The sequence below is a fragment of the Oncorhynchus clarkii genome, chromosome 6 (genome assembly GCF_045791955.1).
Source record: "Oncorhynchus clarkii lewisi isolate Uvic-CL-2024 chromosome 6, UVic_Ocla_1.0, whole genome shotgun sequence".
Taxonomy (NCBI): domain Eukaryota; kingdom Metazoa; phylum Chordata; class Actinopteri; order Salmoniformes; family Salmonidae; genus Oncorhynchus; species Oncorhynchus clarkii.
Window position 1 is genome coordinate 35,535,723 of NC_092152.1, and position 19,064 is coordinate 35,554,786.

General features: G+C 44.2%; 2 protein-coding genes across 3 annotated transcripts in view; one reads left to right on the forward strand and one right to left on the reverse strand.

Annotated features, from left to right (window-relative positions):
• LOC139411058 (uncharacterized) overlaps positions 1-2,800 on the reverse strand; it is a 37,819-nt gene extending 35,019 nt beyond the window's left edge. Inside the window, exon 1 of the mRNA XM_071156855.1 lies at positions 2,523-2,800. The gene's annotated coding sequence lies outside the window, so the exon portion shown is untranslated. The remainder of the gene's footprint in view (positions 1-2,522) is intronic.
• On the forward strand, positions 306-18,886 carry LOC139411056 (golgin subfamily A member 3-like). 2 transcript variants are annotated; one of them, XM_071156851.1, is made up of 24 exons: positions 306-535; positions 1,362-1,686; positions 2,541-2,834; positions 3,901-4,013; positions 4,362-5,119; positions 5,409-5,517; positions 5,682-5,988; positions 6,158-6,360; positions 6,491-6,628; positions 6,818-6,979; positions 7,187-7,555; positions 7,675-7,752; positions 7,868-8,131; positions 8,293-8,387; positions 10,049-10,265; positions 10,445-10,588; positions 10,841-11,038; positions 11,193-11,309; positions 11,488-11,627; positions 11,863-11,995; positions 12,204-12,326; positions 14,282-14,446; positions 16,340-16,488; positions 16,688-18,886. In XM_071156851.1, exons 2-24 carry the CDS (start codon positions 1,512-1,514, stop codon positions 16,884-16,886), a joined length of 4,650 nt encoding a protein of 1,549 aa, XP_071012952.1. In that variant the 5' UTR covers positions 306-535; positions 1,362-1,511; the 3' UTR covers positions 16,887-18,886. The 2 variants fall into 2 exon arrangements, with proteins under 2 accessions (XP_071012952.1, XP_071012953.1); XM_071156852.1 differs by having other exon boundaries at positions 2,541-2,708.
• Positions 18,887-19,064: the final 178 nt, after the last annotated feature.

The window sequence follows — 19,064 nt, forward strand, 5'->3', positions numbered from 1 at the left end:
ATTTTACATAGAGAGACATCATAATGACAGTATAACATCCGCATGGTAATACACACTGTAACCTTTATATTTTATGGGGATACAGAATTAAATAAACGTTTTTCACAACAAAATTTTGTTACAGTTTTGACAAAACTAGAAAAAATGTCTAATAAAAAGACCGCAGTTTTACTCCACGACCGCCAGAGGGAGTAAATGTTTTTTCTATTCATTACAAAGGGGCGGGCTCTAACACCCACAACGCCCCGCGCGAGACAAAACGTCATTGGTGTCCGTTCATTATTACTGTTCGGCCAGCAACTGGTTTGGCATTTTTACCTTTAAATCTAGCTCATTTCCAAGCATAGGCTTATAATGTATACATTATTAGGTAGAGAAAAATAACAATAATTAATATATAATTCTCAAAGAGAGAATTATTTAAGAAGTGTTTACTAGACATCAAGTCACAAAACGTTAAGTATCCTGATGTCAAGTATCCTAAATGGCATCCATTTAGCCACGTAGAAGCAGAACGAAAAGTCGTCTGAAAAAGGTTGGCTTGTAAACATTTTCCGTGCATTTCAACCATTGTCATGTCAATTTTTATGTATATATATATATATATATATTATGGCTATTTATTAAACCTTTCACAATTTCACTTTGTGCGTTGATATATAAATTACACAACTTGTACCGGTGTGAAAATCGGGACATACTAGAATAATTCTAGCCCCATAAACCTCGCAAGATCACAACGCACAGTTAATGCAAATATTTGTATAACTACAGTAACGTTATGGGACTGATGTGTTAACTAGCTAACTTGCAAACGTAGGCTGTCTTTGCTTGACAGGTTGGTAAAGCCAACTAGCTACCTTGCTTGTTACTGAATCCAATCAAATGTATTGGTCGCATACACGTTTAGCAGATGTTATTGCGGGTGTAGTGAAATGCATGTCGTTTGTAAAGCCCAAGCCATCTTAATAACAGACACATTTGTTACTTACAATATTCAAAGGCCTAACGTTAGCTAGGCAATGAAGTTAGCTATATTTAGTAACTCAATCCACTTAACGTTAGTTAGCTAGACAGCTTTAGCTGGAGTTGTTCCTCCCAACCACATTCTCCCAGTTGGTCAGAACATTTGACCCAATCTTTTGCAAATAATGTACTTTATCAATACATTTGCGATGTTATTATTGCAGACCACACCCACTTTTTTTTATTTTCGCTACATCCACACTACGCCATCACCGTGGCAAAACCTTTCTGATGACGGCTAATTTGCATTTAGATTACTCTTTCTTTGATCAGACTAAATACGCTATGATGCTCATACTACTTAAATATTAACTAACTAAACCTTACATTTTCAGGGGAGAGCATTGTTTTGGGTTGTCCTTCCTTGGACGCATGAATTGTATTCAACCTTTTCAACTGGACAAACGGGAAGAAAATGTTTTGAAAGGATTATAGCTACTCTCTTCCATGGGCTCCAGTGCAACATCATTTGATTCTGTATGTAAATGGAAAACCACAAAGCAGCCGTTGCTGAGATGGAGACAGCCAATGGAGAAAACCATCAACTAGACCTGATACCGCAGTCCAAAGAGGATGGTGCTGATCCTGTGGAGAAGGATGCTCAGCTACTGAAGAAAGGAGGGCAGGAGAAGCCGACAACATCGAGGGATGTTGTTAATGGTAAGTGTTAGTTAATTAGTTAATACCCTAGCCTGCCCCTCAAATGATAGGATTTGATTAGCTTTATTTTTTTCTATATATATTTAGGCATTCTAGGCAACCTGACTCTGACCTAATTCTGACTGATTTAATGATTCCATCCACTCTCTTCCTCAACCAGTTAATTGTAGAAGAACAATTCATTTCAAAAGTTAATAGGAAAGCATAACTGAATGCTTGTATTATTTTCACAGGACATAATTGTGAAATTGTTGTTGTTGAAGGGAATCTGCTATAATAGGAGTTCCTTATATGGAGGCAATTCCACTGTCTTCTACCAGTATGTTTTCCCAACTATGCATGACATGCTTGTGTGCGACCTGCCATTACTTTGCCACCTCAGGCCATCTGCCCCTCCTCTCTTTGTACTTGCATGGGGAATTGCAGTACTGTCTGGACAGAGATCTGAGCCTTATAACTCATCTACAATCGACTGTCACTTCGCAGTCACCAGTGCACTAAGGCATATTTGCATGCTCTCGTTATTCCTACACATCTCACCTTCAATAAAAATAGTTTGGCTATCTTGACACATGTAAAATGAATAATATCAAACTGCCACTTTCAGTTCCTAAAGCACTAGTCTGGCTTGACAACAAAGCTTGTTTGACTGGTTTCCTGTGAAAGCCACAATAGACTTTGTCATGCAAAGGAGCCTTACCTCCAAGTCCTTTCCTTTTTTAAATTGAAAGTATGTCACAATCTTCTCTCATTGTGTGGTGAAATACAAACTGGATGGATGGATGCTGTAAATGACCTACTATACTGACACACTCCACTGTCAACCCCCAACTCACCCCACTCCCTTGTTGCAGGATCTTTCAAAGCAGACGTGGTGCCTAATGGAGAACGAGTGGCACGGGGCCCGGGGCCAGGCGCTGGAGGGGACGGTCATCCAAATGGCCCCCTGCCTCCTCCATCGCCCTCTGCTGCTCAGGGAACCAGCCCCACCGTCAGCCCCCATTCCAAAGAGCCATCCCAAGGTGTGGCCGCTTTCCCACCACCCATGCTAGAGAAGTCTGAGGGAACTAGTGCTGAGGGCCCTGTTCACAAGGGTGACGCATTGCAGTCACTCAGACTGAGTATGCCTATGCAGGAGACTGAATTGTGTAAGCATACTGTAACCTGTTCTTGCAGTGAGTGCCCCCACCCCCCTTTTGCTCTGGGATGTTGCTTCAGAGGCTGACTTGTTGACTTAGGCCTACCTCCATATCCTAATTTAATTCCCTTGCCTGTACTTACTACACTCCCATTAAACAGTTTGATCGAGAGACTATCTGTTTGGTGGTTTGAGCCTGCTTACTTTGTGCAATGCCAGTGGTCATTTAATTGCTTGATTTGGGTCTTGGTGCTTCTCTTGGTAGTGGCTGTATTTAAACTACTCCTTTACATGTGGTGTATGTTGTTTTTGGATGACGGCCGAGGCTTACAGGTACCATGATATGCAAAGTATTTGAAGTTTATTAGTTATATTACAGAATATGTCTCATTTTGCCTGAAGAGCTTTTTGTTTACTGTGAGCCACTAGGCTAACCACTCCCACATAGAATGTTTAGAGTGTCACATACATAAACTTGTTTAGAGTATCACATTCTTGGTTTCGTTCCGTTCATGGTGCACTCTGCTCTAAGTGATGCTGCAATCAGGAAGTCCTCATGCTAACTTCTAAGTTGCACTGATTTGACACCTGTTGGTTGGTCTTCAGCACACCTGGCCAATTGCAGTCAGAGCATCATCAATCAGGCATATCACCAACTGTCTGCTAACTAACTAACTAACCAAAAAAGCTAAAAACAGAATACGTTTGGATACTAAACTACTTTGTGTGTCACATTTGTATTAACATTACTGTAATAACTAAGCGACTGGCTAATATATGGGATTGATTTGAGTCTTACTCATTTGGCTGTAAGTACTGGGTTACGTGCAGTTTCACATGGTGGTAACTAACCATGGTGGATGGAAAACCGTGTCATACAAGCGCTCTCATTTCTTACATAAAAAGGGCTCTAAACTGAGCGACAAAGTAGTTGTAGCACACATAGTTGTGGTTTCCTTCTAAAATGTATTGTATGCTTGTATGACAATTTCTAAGTTATTGTTAGCATATTCTGTGTTGTATGGTGGTGCAGTTAGGCCCTTCTATTTCTTGTGTTAAACTTGCTCTTCCTGTAGCTGTCAAAGAGCAATCACTGGAGATGGAGAATGAGGAGAAGATTCGCCATGATGCTCGGCGACGCCTGGAGGAGCAGCTCAAACAGTACAGGGTGCAGAGGCACAAGGAGACGGTGAGTGAGTGTGTGTGTGTGAACCGCGTCAGTCACCAGTCAGGCATTAATCCGGATAAAGCTGTCAGTTGCAAGCTTTACAGAGTTGAATTGAAGCAGAAGTGTTTCCCCTAGCATTATTTTGGCATAGCAGGCCTTCTTGCCTAGTTTTGTTGCTATCCACTACCTACAGTATAGTATAAAAATGATCCTCTGTTAGTTTCAGTTGAAGGGTCTGATGTTTGCAGCCCTGAATGTTGCTTCTTTGTGCCCATACAAGAAAACAAGCTAGGGGACAACAAGCTAGGGGAAACATTGGTCTGAAGTAGACTACATCCTCTGCTCATGCTACCCTCTCTCCTCATCCAGTCCCACCGCTCTACCTTAAAGAGCCGCACTGGATTCAGCACTCTGGACCCAGACCTCATGATGCACCCAGAGGCTCTCCCCCGGGCCAACACCACCTCCATGACCACAGAGTACTCCTTCCTGCGGACCAGCGTCCCCCGGGGCCCAAAGCTGGGCAGCCTGGGCATCCCCCCAGCCAAGGAGAGGAAGTCACGGTCAGCCCGCCCCAGCAAGATCCACTCCCTGGCCGACTACAAGACTCCCGAGCCAGCAGGGGGCAGTAGTGGTGGAGGTGGGGTCAGAACTTCTGCAGACTCCTCCATGGGCTCCTTGGGGTCCAACTTGAGCTCTGTGTCCACCCTGTCAGAGAGCAGCATGAGGTCAGAGGTCAGCTCCATGGAGATGACCTCTTCGGAGGCCCCGCTGAGGTCGTCAATGTCTTTCCAGGACATCTCGGAGGTGGACGCCAGCAGCGAGTCAGGGATGGGGTCAAGGCCCGGTGGAGACGGGAACGACAGCGACAGCTCGACCTACAGCAGCGTGTCCACCTCCACCAGGGGCACTGGGACCTACGGCATGCTGGCCGCAGCAGTGGGCAGGCAGAGGGGCGGGAACTACACAGTGGAGGGTAGGGAGATTGCCCCAGAGGCTATGGGAAACTTCCCCTCACTGCAAGAGGTTCTGCAGGCTGCCAGTGATGAGCAGCACCTGCTGGAGTTGGAGCAGGACAGAGAGGGCACCGGAGAACCACGCAGCCGCAGGGACAGCTTCTCCAGCAGGTAGGCCACACCATCATCAGCACAGCACTTCTGTAATGACACATAGCAACACAAAATGACTGGTGTAGTACTAGTGAATAACATAAGCACATTGCGGTTGCAGATAGCAAATAAGCAGGAACACTAGTCTACTTTAGATCATTGCTGTTATATATCGAATCCGCATGTACACTGGTTTATGTTTGCTTATTTTTCCAATCATAATTTACCATGGATTGTTCTAGAATGCCCCAGTCAATTGCACTTGCAAGATGTATGCTTATATTGTTTAAATGCTTGTTTCCTGCAGTGTGTCATTAGAGAGCTCTGTGATGGGACATGATGAAATGCTCCAGGTTCTGAAGGAGAAGATGAGACTGGAGGGTCAGCTAGAGTCTCTGTCTTCTGAGGCCAACCAGGTATAATTAACATACAGACAAGGTAGTAAGGACTTCACTGTCTTCAATGGCTAACACTTTAAACATAGTTGATCCTGAGGTAATTAACACTCCTTACATGTTCAGACTTACCGTCACTAGAATAGCTAGGTTAGCACCCTACAATTCCTCCCTCTCCTCTCCAGGCTCTGAAAGAGAAGACTGAGCTCCAGGCCCAGCTGGCTACAGTCAACGCCCAGCTGCGGGACCAGGTGGAGCAGGCCCAGGCCAGCCAGGAGAAACAGAGCTCCCTCAACAAGGAGGTCTCCACCCTGCGTCAGAGCTGCTCCCAGCTGGAGAGGGCCATGGTGGAGCTGCAGGGCAACCTAGAGCGCAAGAACGCCGGCCTTTCCTCACTGGGCAATGACCTGCAGGTGGCCGAGGAGCAGTACCAGAGGCTCATGGGGAAAGTGGAGGAGATGCAGCAGAACGTGACCTCCAGGGACAACGCTGGTAAATTGGATGGATGGAGAGCCCAGATTTGGCATCATGCTTTTAAAACTATCATCTCCTCACAACATGCGCCACACAATAATACTAATGAAATTCGATGCCTCACTTATTACTGTGCTAAAAACAAAACGCTTTGTGAATGATTTGTTTTGGTGTTGTCCTTCTGCAGTCCAAGAGTTGCGTCAGCAGATGGGTGGACTCCAGACTCAGCTCCAGCAGGTCCAACTAGAGCGCAGCACCCTGCAGAGCCGGCTGAAGACCTCCCAGGCCGAGATTGACTCACTGCAGCAGGTCCGGCAATGGTACCAGCAGCAGCTAGCGCTGGCACAGGAGGCTCGAGTACGGCTCCAGGGTGAAGTGTCCAACATGCAGGTAAGGCTATCTGTGACGAGGGCTCCTCCTTCTACTGAATTGATGTGTTGCAGAGTTGACATGTTATGAAATTGATGTGGTACGGAGTTAATATGCTGTTTGACTGAGTTGACATGTTTTCCCCCCCCAGGCTTTGCAGATGACCCAGATTGGTGTCATGGAGCACCTAAAGCTGGAGAATGTGACTCTGTCCCAGCAGCTGACAGAAACCCAGCATCGCTCCATCAAAGAGAAGGAGCGCATCGCCGTACAGCTGCAGAGTATTGAGGTCTGTCCCCTTGAAAATGAGGAAATATGACATGTTATGTGATTGGTGATAGTTAGATTGTGTTATGTGATTATTAAACATTTTACTGAAAAATAATATAAGATTTACTGGCAAAATAAAATATGAGGAATTAGATTTGAGGTTATTAAGCAGCGTGTGATCTGACCTCTGTCCTTCCTTTGGCCGTAGACTGACATGATGACCCAGGAGGCTGCCTACCAGCAGATCCAGGATGCCAAGAACATGGTGGAGGATGACCTCCAGCACAAGCTAGACGAGTTTGAGGAGGAGCGAGAGCACTTACACAAACTGGCCAACACAGCCAGCTCTCTGGAGAGGGAACTAGAGCAGGTAAAGAACTAATTGTGGGTCTATGAAAACACTTATGAGAACCTTTGTATTGTTCAAATGAATGGTATTTGATAGTCTGGGGCAGTGGTCTAATATCAATGAAAGGTGGGGTCCAATAACAAGGTCCAAAAACGGAATGTCCGCTCACTGGTTTGCTATTTTGCAGCAACAGTTGCCTAATGTCACCCCTCTCTGCATCCCCCACAGATGAAGTTGACCCTATCGCAGAAGGACCTGCAGCTGGAGGCCCTCCAGAAAGACCACCTAGAGCTGATGAGACAGCTGACAGCCACTCAGGAGAGCCTACACACCAAAGAGCAGTCCATCAACCAGCTAGAGGCCCGCTACCTAGAGCTAGAGGCCACTCTGGCAGAGCTGCAGACAGAGACCAACACCAAAGACGAGAACATCCAGTATCTACAGAATGAGAAGATTGTGCTGGAGGTGGCCCTCCAGGCTGCCAGGGCTGACAAAAGTCAGCTGGACGAGGGGGCCGAGAGGCTGGGGGAGGAGGTGCTGGTGTCCTCGTACCTCCTGGATCAGCTCAGGCAGGAGGTCCAGGTCAAAGCCTCACAGGTGAGAAACAAACCGCCGTCGAGCCAATGGGTCCCATCACACACTACCCTACTATGGCTGTTGAGCAACCATGTTTGAGCTTACGTAGAATGTAAACCCCTTCTCCTCTTTGTTTTTAGATTGAAACTCTGCAGCAGGAAAATGGCACCCTGAAGAAACAAGCTCAGAAATTGAAAGAGCAGTTCATGCAGCAAAAGGTGCTTGTCACTTTTTTGGCTTTGGGAGGATTGTTGACACACACACACACACACACACATTCACACACATAATTCATCTCTTCACACCTCTCTCTTCCTGTTCCCCACCCATCAGGTGATGGTGGAGGCCTATCGGCGGGACGCCGGCTCCAAGGAGCAGCTGATCAGCGAGCTGAAGTCGACTAAGAAGCGTCTGGTGTCGGAGGTGAAGGGGCTGAAGCAGGAGCTGCTGGAGGCCCAGGGGCAGAAGCAGAAGGCTGAGCTGGAGCAGAGACGGCTGCAAAAGGAGGTGGTCCGGGTCTCGCAGCAGATGAACAGCCTGGAGAACCACCTGCAGTCCGTGCAGACCGAGAGGGATCAGCTGGAGACACAGATCCAGGTACACAATGCCTCCCTAGCAGCTTTAGGTTTTTTCTAGGATTTACTAAGGGTTTTCTTTGCATTACTTCCATGACAGTACTTGCATTACATATTGCCTTATCCGGCTATCTTTGATAGGCATTTGATAATAATCAGTGTGCGTTTAATGTCCCTCCACAGTCCCTGCAGTTTGACCAGAGTCAGCTAGCAGCAGTGACAGAGGAGAATGAGGGCCTGAAGAAACAGGTGGAGCAGATGCAGTCGGAAGCCAAGAAGTGAGTCAAAACATTTCTAAAGGCAGACTGACTTCTGGAACTAGCCTGGTTACCATAGTAATGGCCCAACAAGATTCATTATGAATCTCTATAAATGGTATAAGTAAACTCGGCTAAAAAAGAAACGTCCTCTCACTGTCAACTGCGTTTATTTTGTATAAATATTTGTATGAACATAACAAGATTCAACAACTGAGACATAAACTGAACAAGTGCCACAGACGTGTGACTAACAGAAATTGAATAATGTGTCCCTGAACAAATGAGGGGTCAAAATCAAAAGTAACAGTCAATGCAGCTGGTGGCCACACCAGATACTAAGTACTGCAGTGCATGTCCTCCTCATGGACTGCACCATATCTGCCAGTTCTTGCTGTGAGATGTTACCCCACTCTTCCACCAAGGCACCTGTAAGTTGCCGGACATTTCTGAGGGGAATGGCCCGAGCCCTCACCCTCCAATCCAACAGGTCCCAGGCGTGCTGAATGGGATTGAGATCCGGGCACTTCGCTGGCAATGGCAGAACACTCCTGTCTTGCAGGAAATCACGCACAGAACGAGCAGTATGGCTGGTGGCATTGTCATGCTGGAGGGTCATGTCAGGATTAGCCTGCAGGAAGGGTACCACATGAGGGAGGAGGATGTCACACTGCATTGAGATTTCCTGCAATGACGACAAACTCAGTCCGATGATGCTGTAGCACACCGCCCCAGACCATGACGGACCCTCCACCTCCAAATCGATTCCGCTCCAGAGTACAGGCCTCGGTGTAACACTCATTCCTTCAATGATAAACGCGACCATCACCCCTGGTGAGACAAAAACGCAACTCGTCAGTGAAGAGCACTTTTTTCCAGTACTGTCTGGTCCAGCAACGGTGGGTTTGTGCCCATAGGAGACGTTGTTGCCGGTGATGTCTGGTGAGGACCTGCCTTACAATAGGCCTACAAGCCCTCAGTCCAGCCTCTCTCAGCCTATTACGGACAGTCTGAGCACTGATGGAGGTATTTTGCGTTCCTGGTGTAACTCGGCAGTTGTTGTTGCCATCCTGTACCTGTCCCACAGGTGTGATGTTCGGATATACTGATCCTGTGCAGGTGTTGTTACATGTGGTCTGCCACTGCGAGGACGATCAGCTGTCCTTCCTGTCTCCCTGTAGCGTTGTCTTAGGAGTCTCAGTACGGACATTGCAATTTATTGCCCTAGCCACATCTGCAGTCCTCATGCCTCCTTGCAGCATGCCTAAAGAACGTTCACACAGATGAGCAGGGACCATGGGCATCTTTCTTTTGGTGTTTTTCAGAGTCAGTAGAAAGGCCTCTTTAGTGTCCTACGTTTTCAGAACTGTGACCTTAATTGCCTACCGTCTGTAAGCTGTTAGTGTCTTAACGACCATTCCACAGGTGCATGTTCATTAATTGTTTATGGTTCATTGAACAAACGTGGGAAACAGTGTTTAAACCCTTTACAATGAGGATCTGTGAGGTTATTTGGATTTTTACGAATTATCTTTGGAAGACAGGGTCCTGAGTAAGGGACGTTTCTTTTTTTGCTGAGTTTATATGAACGGAAATAAGTTTATCTCTCAATCTCTTTTAGTCAGTTTGCTTAGATGTGCATTACTGTTGATGTGTCTAATTGTCTTGTTTTCCTCTCTCAGGGCCATCTCAGAGCAGAAGGTGAGAATGAAGCGGCTGGGGACTGATTTGACCAGCGCGCAGAAGGAGATGAAGGCCAAGCACAAGGCCTATGAGAACGCAGTGGGCATCCTGAGTCGCAGGCTCCAGGAAGCCCTGGCAGACAAGGAGACCACAGAGGCAGAGCTGGTCAAAGTCAAGGCCCAGGTCTCAGATGGAGGCAACAACCAGGCCCTGCAGGTACATATAGAACTACCCTGATAAGGGCCCAGTGTTTTTCTTGATCAAATTACTTAACTAGGAACTAGGGTCCAGAGTTTGTTTCTGGTCACATCATGTGGCAATACTCATAACATAAGATTTCAGCACATCTTTAGCTGTGGTGATATTTCTATAGCCTAAACCTATACTTGTTCCAGGATAAAATTGAGGTTCTGCAGAGTGAGCTCCAGGCTGTGAGCCACAGCAAGGCCATGCTGGAGAAAGAGCTTCAGGAGGTCATTTCCCTCACCAGCACTGAGCTGGAGGAGTACCAGGAGAAAGTAATGGAGCTTGAGGATGAGGTGAGTGGTTTTCTTACCTACAATGCAGGATCTTAATTTGATCACCATTTTGCAGGAGAACTTTCCTGCAATGCAGGACATTTAAAAGTTGTAATGTATTTTTTTAGGTAAAATATTTTCTCGTAGCGATTACTTTTTGCCCATGTGTGTTTTGCTATGCTATCCCAACCCCTTTGAAAATGACTCGCAGCCAATGGTATAAGTGCTTCTCAAAGGTTTGATTGTAAAATCGTATATCTTTGTCATCCACAGCTGCAGGAGGCACGATGCTTCAAAAGGCGGATTAGGAGGCTGGAAGACACCAACAAGAAGCTATCCTTGGAGCTGGAACATGAGAAAGGGAAGTTGACAGGACTAGGGCAGTCCCACAATGCACTGCGGGAGCATTCCAATATTCTGGAGACCGCCCTAGCCAAGAGAGAGGCCGACCTGGTCCAGCTCAACCTCCAGGTAAGAGGCTTCAATGTTACATTCAGTTACTACTATCAATGATCAATTACATGACTAAACCCATACGATAACACCATTAATGGTTGCCCTTTTTCATTAAAAAGCTAACAGAAGAGATTGTTTTTTCTATTCTCTTCCTTGCCCTTATCCACAGGTGCAAGCCGTACTAAAACGCAAAGAGGAGGAAGACCAGCAGATGAAACAGCTGGTCCAGACACTACAGGTCGCCTTGGAGAAGGAAAAGACCAAAGTCAAGGACCTGAAAGAGCAGGTAAAGACTCCCAACCCAACAGTCATAATCTGTTGTCATTAACACATTATATACACATACAACCCCCCCTGAAGGAGACAAATTGGCCCAGCCACAACATAGTCTTGTGTTGTCATTAACACATTGTAACATACTGTAATGGACTGGAGACAGACTGTAAGTGTGTGTTGTGCACTAGGTGGCAGCAGCCAAGGCGGAGGCTGCCCACAACAGGCGGCATTACCGGGCAGCCATGCTGGAGCTGTGTGAGATCAAGAAGGACCTGCAGGCCAAGGAGGAGCTGGTCAAAGCCCTGCACAGCGAGGCACACAAACTACAGTGAGTCTAAATGTGCACTTTATAGTTTAGTGAATAAGACCTGCAATGATGCTGTGTTTAACAGATAGAGAAGATTTTGATTACCCTATGAGTTGATGGAATCGTTAGGGAATGCTCTGTCCTTGTATTTTAGGGAATAACCCCATCCAACTCAAGAATCTTTTTCTTTTGATCTAATGTCTCCCCTTTATTTTAACATTGTCTTACCCTAATATCATTTCCTTCCCCTCCATAGGGCTCAGGATGAGAAACACTCTCAGGAGGTCTCCAGGTTCCAGGAGGAGCTGTCAGAGGCCCACTCCCAACTCCAGATCCTCCAGAAACAGCTGGATGAGCAGTTCAGCAAGCAGCCTCTCACCAACCAGGAGGTAACTAGCTATGCCACACCACGCTATACAAAAGGCACAACCATGGTCGTGTTCAGTAGGGAGAAACAATTCAGAACTTTTCCAATAAGAACACACTTTTGTTTTGCTATGATGTGCCCTACTGAACACAACCCATAACTGAATGGGGAAGTAGTTTGTTGAAAGTGACATCGGTCAATGACTCAATTGACTGTGTTCTCTCCCCCAGGTGGAGGATTTGAAGTGGGAGGTGGAGCAGAGGCAGAGGGAAATCGAGGCCCAGAGACAGCAGCTGGAGATGGTGGAGCAGTGCAGCCAGAGGGAGCTGGACAGCCTGCAGACAGCTCTACAGGTACACACACACAGATCAAATCAAATTGTATTGGTCTCATACACATATTTAGCAGATGTTATTGCAGGTGTAGTGAAATGCTTGTGTTCCTAGATGCAACAGTGCAGTAGTATCTAACAATTCACAACAATACACACAAATTTAAAACAATAGAATTAAGCTCCCGAGTGGTGCAGTGCTGCCGAGTGGCGCAGTGGTCTAATGCACTGCATCACAGTGCTAGAGGCGTTACTACAGATATACCAATTGAATATCACAAAATTGGGGAGAAAAAAATGTAAATATATCAATATTAGGATGAGCAATGTCTCCTTGGCATTGACTAAAATACAGTATATACATATGAAAGGTGTAAAGCAGTATGTAAACATTAAAGTGACTAGTGTTCCATTTAAAGTGACCAGTGACTCCATGTCTATGTACGTAGGTCAGCAGCCTCTTAAGGTGCAGGGTTGAGTAACCGGCTAGATGGGAACATACACGCACACCCAACAGGGTAGTGAGGACATACAGTTGAAGTCGGAAGTTTACATACACTTAGGTTGGAGTCATTAAAACTAGTTTTTCAACCACTCCACAAATGTCTTGTTAACAAACTATAGTTTTGGTAAGTCGGTTAGGACATCTACTTTGTGCATGACGCAAGTAATTTTTCCAACAATTGTTTACAGACAGATCATTTCACGTATAATTCACTGTATCACAATTCCAGTGGGTCAGAAATCTACATACACTAAGTTGACTGTGCCTTTAAACAGATTGGAAAATTCCAGAAAATGATGTCATGGCTTTAGAAGCTTCTGATAGGCTAATTGACATAATTTGAGTCCATTGGAAGTGTACCAGTGGATGTATTTCAAGGCCTACCTTCAAACGCAGTGCCTCTTTGCTTGACATCATGGAAAAAATCAAAAGAAATCAGCCAAGACCAAGAAGTCTGGTTCATCCTTGGGAGCAATTTCCAAACGCCTGAAGGTACTATGTTCATCTGTACAAACAATAGTACGCAAGTATAAACATCATGGGACCACGCAGCCGTCATTCCGCTCAGGAAGGAGAAGCGTTCTGTCTCCTAGAGATGAACGTACTTATGTGCGAAAAGTGCTAATCAATCCCAGAACAACAGCAAAGGATCTTGCGAAGATGCTGGAGGAAACAGGTACAAAAGTATATATATCAACAGTAAAAAAAAAGTCCTATAACCTGAAAGGCCACTCAGCAAGGAAGAAGCCACTGCTCCAAAACCACCATAAAAAAAGCCAGACTATGGTTTGCAACTGCACAAGACATCAGTCAGGAAGTTAAAGCTTGGTCGCAAATGGGTCTTCTAAATGGACAATGACCCCAAGCATACTTCTAAAGTTGTGGCACAACAAAGTCAAGGTATTGGAGTGGCCATCACAAAGCCCTGACCTCAATCCCATAGAAAATTTGTGGGCAGAACTGAAAAAGAATGTGCGAGCAAGGTGGCCTACAAACCTGACTCAGTTACACCAGTTCTGTCAGGAGGAATGGGCCAAAATTCACCCAGCTTATTGTTGGAAGCTTGTGGAAGGCTACCCAAAACGTTTGACCCAAGTTAAACAATTTAAAGGCAATGCTACCAAATTCTAATTGAATGTATGTAAACTTCTGACCCACTGGGAATGTGATGAAATAAATAAAAGCTGAAATAAATCATTCTCTCTACTATTATTCTGACGTTTCACATTCTTAAAATAAAGTGGTGATCCTAACTGACCTAAGACAGGGAAGTTTTTACTATGATTAAAGGAATGGTAAACTGAGTTTAAATGTATTTGGTTAAGGTGTTTGTAAACTTCAGACTTCAATTGTAGCTGGCTAGTTCCACTGCACAGTGCTATCATCCAGACTCTAAACCACAGATGCATCACTCTATCATTGTCCATTGTGTTGCCATTTTGTGACTGACTTAGCCTTGCTCTGCATTCTAGGGGATTAAGGTGGAGCTAGAGTCTGTGCAGGAGGAGCTCAGCAGCACCAGGAAAGATAAGTTCATGCTGCAGGCCAAGGTGGGGGAGCTGAGGAACAGCATGAAGACTGTCCTGCTGCAGAACCAGCAGCTCAAACTGGACCTCAAACAGAACCGCCTCCGGAAGGTAAGCTACCTGAGGAAGAAGAGGACATTTTTTAATTTTGTCAGATGTTATGGCTTTTTAATATTGGTGTTGTGTCAAACTGAGACTGAGGTGCACTTTTTTATTCACATGTTTGTATCAGTAGGGATGGTATTTCATATTGGTGTGTTTGGTAGAATATACAGCTCATCCAATGGTTTTGAGAAGGCGGTGGATATCCAAGTGTAACATGGTATACATTGCATTCGGAAGTATGCAGACCCCTTGACAAACGAACAGGTTTTATTTTTATTTTAGCAAATGTAAAAAAAAAAAAAATGAAAATAGCTTATTTACGTAAGTATTCAGACCCATTGCTATGAGACTCAAAATTCAACTCAGGTGCATCCTGTTTCCATTGATCATCCTTAAGACGTTTCTACAACTGGAAGTCCATCTATGGTAAATTCAGTTGATTGGACATGATTTGGAAAGGCACACCTGTCTATAAGGTCCCACAGTTGACAGTGCGCATATCAGAGGAAAAAACGAGCTATGAGGTCGAAGGAATTGTCCATAGAGCACCGAGACAGGATTGTGCACAGATCTGCACAGATCTGGGGAAGGGTACCAAGAAATGTCTGCAGCATTGAAGTTCCCCAAGAAAACAGTGGCCTCCATCATTCTTAAATGGAAAAAGTTTGGAACCACCTAGGCTCTTCCTAGATCTGGCCAATCTGAGCAATCGGGGGGGGGGGGGGCTTGGTCCAAGAACCCAATGGTCCCTCTGACAAAGCTCCAGAGTTCCTCTGTGGAGATGGGAGAACCTTCCAGATGAACAACCATCTTTGCAGCACCCCACAAATCAGATTTAAATATTTGGCCTGAATGCCAAGCGTCACGTCTGGAGGAAACCTGGCACCATCCCTACAGTGAAGCATGGTACGGGTGGCAGCATCATGGTGGGGTGATGTTTTTCAGTCTGAGGGACTGGGAGACTAGTCAGGATCGATTGAAAGATGAACAGTGCAAAGTACAAAGAGATCCTTGATCCAGAGTGCTCAGGACCTCAGACTGGAGCGAAGGTTCACCTTCCAACAGGACAACGACCCTAAGCACACAGCCAAGACAACGCAGGAGTGGCTTCAGGACAAGTCTCTGAATGTCCTTGAGTGGCCCAGCCAGAGCTTGGACTTGAACCCGATCGAACATCTCTGGAGAGACCAGAAAATAGTGCAGAGACACTCCGCATCCAACCTGACAGAGCTTGAGAGGATCTGCAGAGAAGAATGGGAAAAACTCCCAAATACAGGTGTGCCAAGCTTGTAGTGTCATACCCAAGAAGACTCGAGGCTGTAATCGCTGCCAAAGGTGCTTCAACAAAGTACCAAGTAAAGGGTCTGAATACTTATGTAAATGTGATATTTCATTTATTTATATATATATATATATATATATATATATATATATATATATATATATATATATATATTTTTTTTTTACGTTACAGCCTTATTCTAAAATGTATTAACTAGTCCCCCCCCCCCCCCCCATATAGACACAATAGCCCATAATGACTAAGCAAAAACAGGTTTAGACATTTTTGCAAATGTGTGTGTGTGTGTGTATATATATATATATATTTTTTCAAAAATGTCTAAACCTGTTTTTGCTTAGTCATTATGGGCTATTGTGTCTATATGGGGGGGGGGGGGACTAGTTAATACATTTCAGAATAAGGCTGTAACGTAACAAAATATGGAGAATGTCAAGGGGTCTGAATACTTCCCGAATGCACTGTGTTTTGTTCTGGTTTGATGAAGGGGTATAAAAAGTTTTGTTTTGTTTTTTCCTAATAAACACACTTGAGAGCATATATCACACAGAATGCAGTCTTCCTTTATGTGCTGATGTGTTCCTTTCCTGATTGAGCAGCAGAGGATGGAGCCATCGAATCCAGTGACCCCGGTGAAGATCCCAGACTGCCCTGTGCCTGCCTCCCTGCTGGATGAGCTGCTCAAGCCCTCTGCCTCCGTCAGCAAGGAGCCCCTCAATAACCTGCACAACTGTCTGCGCCAGCTCAAGTAAGAAAATACCACCATGTCTTCCTTACCTTCTGGGAGTGGAACACCTGCGGGGAAAATATGCTATTGTACCTCACGATAGCCAGAATGAAATCCTTTACTCTCAAAAACGTAATTGTCTCACATGTGGATGGTGTATTAAAATGATGTAATAGGAATCTGATGCCAGTACACTAAAGTGATTGTGTCTTTCCTGCAGGCATGAGATGGACAGCCTTCAGAAACAGATGGAGGAGCACACAGTCACCGTGCACGAGTCCATGACCTCATGGACTAACGCAGAGGAAGAACTTGCTCGACTGGGGGTGCCGCTGGACAATGACTCCGCAACATCCACCCATCTAAACCATGTGGACAGTAACAGAGGAGGAGGAGCGGAGGAGACACAGCCATTGTAATGCAGCACCTTCTCAGGCAGACAGAGTGGAGTTTTATCCACAAGGCCACTTATTTTTTACCTCCCTACCTAACCATTCCCCCCCTATTTCTTATCAATTGCTGCCAACATTTGGCATTATTATCCCATTAGCACAGACAATGCTTGGGTAAAGTAATTTGTACTTATACCATAGCTTTACTCTTTATTTGGGCTTTCCCTGTCTATATTTCTGTTATGGCTGTCATATTTATTTATTTAAAATTCAGGAATTACAAGATTGAATCTTAAATAACATTGACAACTCCTCTGTTAGGGGATTCCTCCGGTCTTCTGCTTTGAAGTCAGACCCCATGTAAGGCCTATTCTCTTCTGTCTCTCAAACAATCCAAATTTGCCATGGCAACTGACCCTTACCCCAGTTTAATTATGGTAGAGGTTTGTTTGCGCATACTGGTACTTTCTCATGCTCTAGTTAGATAAGTGAGACAGTTTAAAGCCTGCATAAAGTGTCTGCCATTGTTGTTATAAGCTATATTGTTAGTAACACATACTACAGACCCCTCTGAACTGTTTTCCTGTGCCTGTGAATGAGAGCTGGTTCGTAAACATGAATTCCAAATCAATCCCTTATCTCCCCACTTAGACACTCCTAAAGATCTGAAATGATTGGATGAATGCTTTTTTTTAAATTATTGAACCTTTATTTCACTAGGCAAGTCAGTTAAGAACAACTTATTTACAACTTATTTACAATGACAGCCTACACCGTCCAAACCCGGGTGACACTGAGCCAATTGTGCGAGCCCTATGGGACTCCCAATCGCGGCCGGTTGTGATGCAGCCTGGATACACAAGTGTATAGGGTGTAGGCTAGGGGTTGATTTGGGATGTAGAGAGTCATCTGGTCAAATGCCCCTATGGCTTTTGGACTGATTGATGAATCCCCATCATTCTCCTTTTAGTACGCCTCACATTTTAATGTCATTAACATCAATCTATTTGTTTTTTTAATTGCTTCTTGTTGAAAAAGCAGTGTTCTTTAAAAAAAAAGTTTTATAAAGCTTTCTATGGACATATCACTGTGGGCTCTGCAACTGTGTGGAATCCTTAACTGTGTATTAATTAAGTTGTTTGTTGTCTGATTTGGACTGTAGTAATGTGTTTTGCAAAGCCTTAATAAGGAATATTTTTTGAAGGACTAAATGTTATGAATGAAATTATCATTATTCCTATTGAAAGTGTGTGTTTGCAAATCCAGACTGAATTGTTTATTGTTAAATACTTGGGTAGTCTCAACCGATGTTGCACAATTAATGAGGGCTTCCTGTAACTGACTGAGGGGAAGGTGTAAGATAACTTTTACGCAAAATGTTACTACTGCTTTGAGTGAGATGTATTCATTTTTGTTGTTACTATGGTTTCATATTTACAGAAAAAGTCCACCCCTTAATTGCTTGTTTAATTCCTTTGAGGTTGGTTTTCTGTCAAGGGAAACGGATTATTCTTTGCAGAGATTAATATAAGAATATACTTTTTTCTCTACTTATTCCTATAATTGAATAACTTGATCATTATGTAATAGTGTGATGAGCAAAAAAAAACATTTGAGAATTTTTTTTTTTATGATATGCAACCTGTAAATCAAAGTATTTCTTTTTTTAAAACTGATTGTTTAAAGTCCAAATGAAGACACAGCAATGGGCACCATAACCTACAGCACATGCAGTTGTGATGTGACTGATGTTTTATATGCCAGTATACTCAATTCCAGACAACCTGTATCATACCAGTCAAAGTAAATAGAATATTTTTAACCACACTGTAATAACATGGGTATTTTCAAAGGGACATCCTATAGTTGAAGGGAAAGCTATGTTCAGATGACTGGTAATTAATAACTGATAACATTGACTATATTCTAAGCTACCTTTTACTGTTATCTGTATATTTGAATACATAACATCTGTTGGTACATGGAGCTGGGATACTAGTTCTCTAAATAAACCTTGCTGTATTTGGTGTTCAATCTTTTAATTTGCAAAGATTTGCATAGAACTGCTAAACAGATTCATTCCAATATATAAAATGTTAAAAATACAATTGTATTTCTCATAAAGTTGAACTATTCGTCAATGCTCATCCATTTTCTTATTTCATACACTGCCATTTGATAGTTAGGCTGGCTGTAGGCCTTATA

What these genes read in the sequence shown, in the direction of transcription:
- LOC139411056 (XM_071156851.1), top strand. Translation starts at nt 1,512, where the DNA reads ATGGAAAACCACAAAGCAGCCGTTGCTGAGATGGAGACAGCCAATGGA. An exon ending in AGGGACAGCTTCTCCAGCAG is followed by an intron (nt 5,120 to 5,408) that starts GTAGGCCACACC and finishes TGTTTCCTGCAG; the next exon opens with TGTGTCATTAGAGAGCTCTG. An exon ending in TGGTCCAGCTCAACCTCCAG is followed by an intron (nt 11,039 to 11,192) that starts GTAAGAGGCTTC and finishes CCTTATCCACAG; the next exon opens with GTGCAAGCCGTACTAAAACG.